General features: G+C 31.3%; 1 protein-coding gene across 1 annotated transcript in view; it reads left to right on the forward strand.

Moving 5' to 3' along the window:
- Nucleotides 2,394-5,117, forward strand: part of LOC109342424 (probable E3 ubiquitin-protein ligase rbrA) — a 20,891-nt gene continuing 18,167 nt past the window's right edge. The window contains exon 1 of the mRNA XM_019580410.1: nt 2,394-2,848. Coding sequence (XP_019435955.1) covers nt 2,394-2,848 — 455 coding nt within the window. The remainder of the gene's footprint in view (nt 2,849-5,117) is intronic.

Below are 5,117 nucleotides of genomic sequence, written 5' to 3' on the forward strand. Positions count from 1 at the left end.
TGGCTGGTCAATTCAGAACCATTTACACCATAGTGATAGGAGACGAAAATATTTATTTACTATGTTGTTGACTTAATTAATTTATTATTTTATATTTCAAATCAATAAAAAACTAACACAAGATATGTTCTCCTCCCACTATTATAACCTCATGCAACAATGCAATTAATTATCACTATCACTACTTTTTTCATACAATAAATATAATCAATTAATTTTAATGAGCATAAATTAAGTAGTCATTCAAACATTGATATGTGCCTAAGGATATTGTTTAAAATGGAAAAAAAACTTTATCTTGATAATAATGTTTTAACCTTTCAAGAAATATTGTAGTTAATTTTTTACATATTTTATATTCCTTAAATAATACACTTTGCATTTGTTAACCCAACCCAAACAATTTTTCCTAGAGTAGACTTATCAAAATGGTCATTTCGATCAACCAAACCATGTAAATTCGTAGGACTTGAGTATCATATTAAGTAATTTTTATTTAATCAATATTTTTTAGTCCAAATTGGATGTGCTATATATTAAAACTGGGTTGAGACTGAGTTGACCTGGGTGAGTTAGTGCTACTCGTTTTTTTTATATTTAACTTAGAAATAAATCTCAGATTAAAATTATTTTAGAACATAATGGTACTATTATTTTATAATAAAACATAGATAATAAATAAATATTGGTGTTATGAACTTTGAACAAAAAATAGAGTAAAGTTTATAACATAAATATTTATAAATTATAATGATGTGATAGAGTGAAACATTTTATTATTTTTCCAATTTTTAATAATGTCCTTTTAATCACACTAGAAAAGTAGTATTACATCAAATGAAAATAAATGTTAAACCATATAGACACCCCTTTTCATTTATAAATTATATTGTATACTTAATTATATTTATCTTTTACAACAAAAACTTAGTAAAGAACAATAGCTTTTACAACAAAACTAAAAGGCAACATAATTGTTTACTATAGTAACCCCACACAACTAAATTCAACTCTTATTTGCTCACAATGAAAGTATTAATAATGAACATACAAGTGATCTTCGTACAGAAAGTAAAACTGACGATGATGTATTGTGATTGATGATGATTATATTATGAGATATAGAGTTCTTCATGAACTTGAGTCTATATTACCATGACTATAAATAGACATGATGTTATTTTTGATAGTTTTCAATGATTTATATAAAGTGAAGTCACAAATTATGTTTTATTAGAAAGTGAAAGTTGAGTACGAATGATTGATTTAATAAATGATTTAGGTTAAAAATCATATAAGTGAACTTGACATCATGTGCTAACTCAAACATGGGTTATTAAATTTATGAGTTTGGTTGAATTCGACATGACAAATGTGTTAGAAAAATTATATGTTATATGGACTGCTTGACCGCCATACTCACAATTCGCTTAGGGTGAGTTTGAGCTGCAATTTGATATACATATATTATACTGTGGCATTAGATTCTCATCCAGTATAGTCGAAACTTGATACAGATTAACATATATTCATCCATACAATCCATTTTGATTTGACTATCCTAAAATAAATATTAAAGTTTCCATTAAAAGAATGTGCATAAATGATATAATATTAATTTGTTTATTTCATATACTAAAACAATTCATAGGGTGAGTTTGAACTGCAATTTAATATAAATAAATTATACCATAACTTTGTATTCTTATCTAGTTTAGCCCGAACGTTATACGAACTAACTCATATATGTCAATGCAATCTTTTTTTGATGTCTATCATACATGAAATGTTAAAGTTTCTAGTAAAAGAATGTCAATCCATTAATACATTCTTATAATTAATTAATATAACAATAAATGTTATAATTAATTAATTAATTAATTACAAAATTTTGCACCTATGGAAACAAGGTGGACCTTTAGTTAATAAGACTTTAACAAATCAAACTCACACAATAAGATACCAAGAATTAGAAAGTGACCCTCTTTACTGAAATAAAATCACATCTGTCTCTTAATTTAATTCCAATTTTCAAACATAACAGAGGTAATGAAAAATGTTTCTTTTCCTTCTTCAACAGCGGAAGTGATAGATGTTGAAACCTTTCATATCACACCATTCTCTCTGAAAGGAAAACATAAATCCACCGCCATTCTCATTCATCTCTACGACTCTAGTGATAATCAAAACGACGATGTCATAATCCTCACTTCCAAGCCCCAAACACTCCTTTTGGGAAACATAAAAGGATCTTCAAAATTGGAGAATCTTCTAATTCCAATAATAATATTATAACTCCTTTCTTATGTCATATTTGCACTACAACCAAAACCCTAAACGATGAATTTCGTGTCCATAATTGCTCTCACTCTTATTGCACCGACTATGTAGTAATGTACGTTGAATCCAAGCATCAGGAGAATGTTGTTAAAATTCGATGCCATCAACCTGAATGTGAAGTTGGGCTATTGGAGCTTCAACGTTGTCGTGGAATTCTTCCTAAGGAAATGTTTGATCGTTGGGGTGATGCTTTGCGGGAGGCTAAGATTCTTGAAAATGAGAAATTATATCGTCCTTATAAATATTGCGTTGCACTTATGGTTAACGATGGCGGAGAGTTGGTGAAGGAATCTGAGTGCCCTAATTGTAGGAGATTTTTCTGTGCACAGAGTAAGGTTTTGTCGCATGATGGTATTGAGTGTGATGATTTTCAGAAACTGAATAAGGATGAGAGAGAAAAGGAAGATATCATGTTTATGCAACTTGCAAATAATAACAAGTGGAGGAGATGTCTAAAGTGCAGGATCTTCGTTGATAAATCTCATGGGTGCATGTACTTGAAATATAGGTTAGCTTTTTTTTAATAATATTCAAAAGTGATTTTTTTTAATAATAGTTGTATGCTTCACAATTACTTATTGGGGTTATTAATTGGGACCCATGTCTGTCCTTGCAGACACTTATGTTAGGATTTTGGAAGTCGTTGAATTCGTATCGTGGTCATAATTGTAGTTGCATCAGTCACATTTACCTCTAATTGTCTAAAGCATTAAGGTTTTGTGTGTTTTTGAGGTTTTAAATTTGGATCCATGACCGTTATAGACGTCAATATGTTCGGGTTTTGAAAGTACTCAAATTCGTATCGTGATTGTGAAGAAGATCTTGCTCCTGACCTTGGCACGGTTTTGATGAAGACACCAACATCACCAAAAAGAAGAAAAGGAAGATGACTAATGAAGACAAATGAAGATAAAGCTTCAAGACATTAGATTAAGTCTTTGTAAGTACTTCTATCCTAAACTCTTAAGTATATACAAGTATAATTGCTCAAACTATTTTTTAGAAAATGTGAGACACTTTTAAAAGACTTAAAACATTTTTCAAAAATAGTGTGTAACAGGTTACTTCATTGAGTAACAGGTTACATGTGTGAGAAAAGAGTTATCCAACTGAAAAACTGATTTTTGAAAGCTGAGTAACCGATTACTCAAAATAATTTTTAAGCATCTGTTGGACAGAGAGTTTGAGTAACCGATTACTCAAAGTGAGTAACCGATTACTCAATGTAAAATTCAAATTTCAAGTGGACAGAAAGTTTGAGTAACCCATTACTGAGAGCTGTTGGAAGTGTGAGAATTGTTGGAAGTGTTTTTTAGATTTCAAAATGAAAGGTGTTCACTCCAAACGAAATCTCTTCACTCCAAACAACTCATATACTTTCAGATACCTTCAAAGGGTGTTTGTAAACTCTATATAAAGGCTATAAACTCTCACACAAATAACACACATTATACAAGAGATTAACACACAACTTTCATACAATTTTCTCAAAAGCTCTCACACTTTTTCTAGAATTTATCTTTGAACTTTTTGCAACTTGCTCTTAAACTTTCAAGTTAATTTTGCAAAGTTTCTTCAAGTGTCTCTAAGAATTTTACAAAGAGCATTATATACTTCTATATATATTCAGAGTTTTTGGATTGCAAGTTACATAAGTTTCATACTTGTAAAGGCAATCTGCCATAGTTGAATATTCTTCATTCTTGTAAAGAGTTCTTTCTTTCACGGGGTGTGAAAAGAAAGGGGAATTGATTCACTTGGAAAGGTGTTTTCCAAGGGTTTAAGAATTAGAGAGTGTGTAATTACAACTCATAATTCTTAGTGGAAAAATCTCTTGTGCGGCAAGAGTACTGGATGTAACCTTCGGTGGACAGGAAGGTGAACCAGTATGAAAGCTCCTTGTGTACTCTCTTCTCCTTATCTCTTTCATTTTATTTCCTATTATTTTTATGCATATTGTTCCGCTGCTCTTTAACTTTGATTTTGAAGAAAAAGCGGCCATTATTTTAAGACAACTAATTCACCCCCTCTTTAGTTGCACTCTGATACTTACACACATCAACCGCCCTCCAAGCTTTGTTGGAGAGTGCTACGACTTCTGGAAGATCAGAATGAGGATTTTCATTGAATCCCAGGATTTGGATATTTGGAATGCTATTGAAGAAGGACCTTATGTTCCCTTCACTGTTATTAACAGTGTAAGAGAAATAAAGCTGAAAACCTCATGGAACGATGAAGATAAAAAGAAGGTACAATATGATTTGAAAGCAAAGAACATACTAACCTCTGCACTTGGCATTGATGAGTTTTTCAGGGTATCTAATTGCAAATCTGCAAAGGAAATGTGGGACACCCTTGAAACAACTCATGAAGGAACCGAAGAGGTAAAAAGGTCAAGACTTAATACTCTCTCCCAAGAGTATGAAATGTTTCGCATGAAACCTGGAGAGAAGATCCTTGATCTACAAAAGAGATTCACTCATCTTACAAATCACCTTATGGCACTCGGAAAAGTTCTATCAAACAGTAACCTAAATCTGAAAGTCTTGAGATCACTTACCAGGACTTGGCAACCAAAGGTAACTGCTATATCTGAAAAGAAAAGTCTTTCAAAAATGTCATTGGCTGCCTTGTTTGGAAAATTGCAGGAACATGAGTTAGAACTTAGCCAATTAGACCAACATGAGGAACAAGAGAAAAAGAAGAAGAACATTTCTCTGAAAGCAAAAGTTGACAAATATGATTCATCCAGTGACGAATCAGAAAAGGATGATTCA

Source organism: Lupinus angustifolius, chromosome LG03, assembly GCF_001865875.1.
Source record: "Lupinus angustifolius cultivar Tanjil chromosome LG03, LupAngTanjil_v1.0, whole genome shotgun sequence".
NCBI lineage: Eukaryota > Viridiplantae > Streptophyta > Magnoliopsida > Fabales > Fabaceae > Lupinus > Lupinus angustifolius.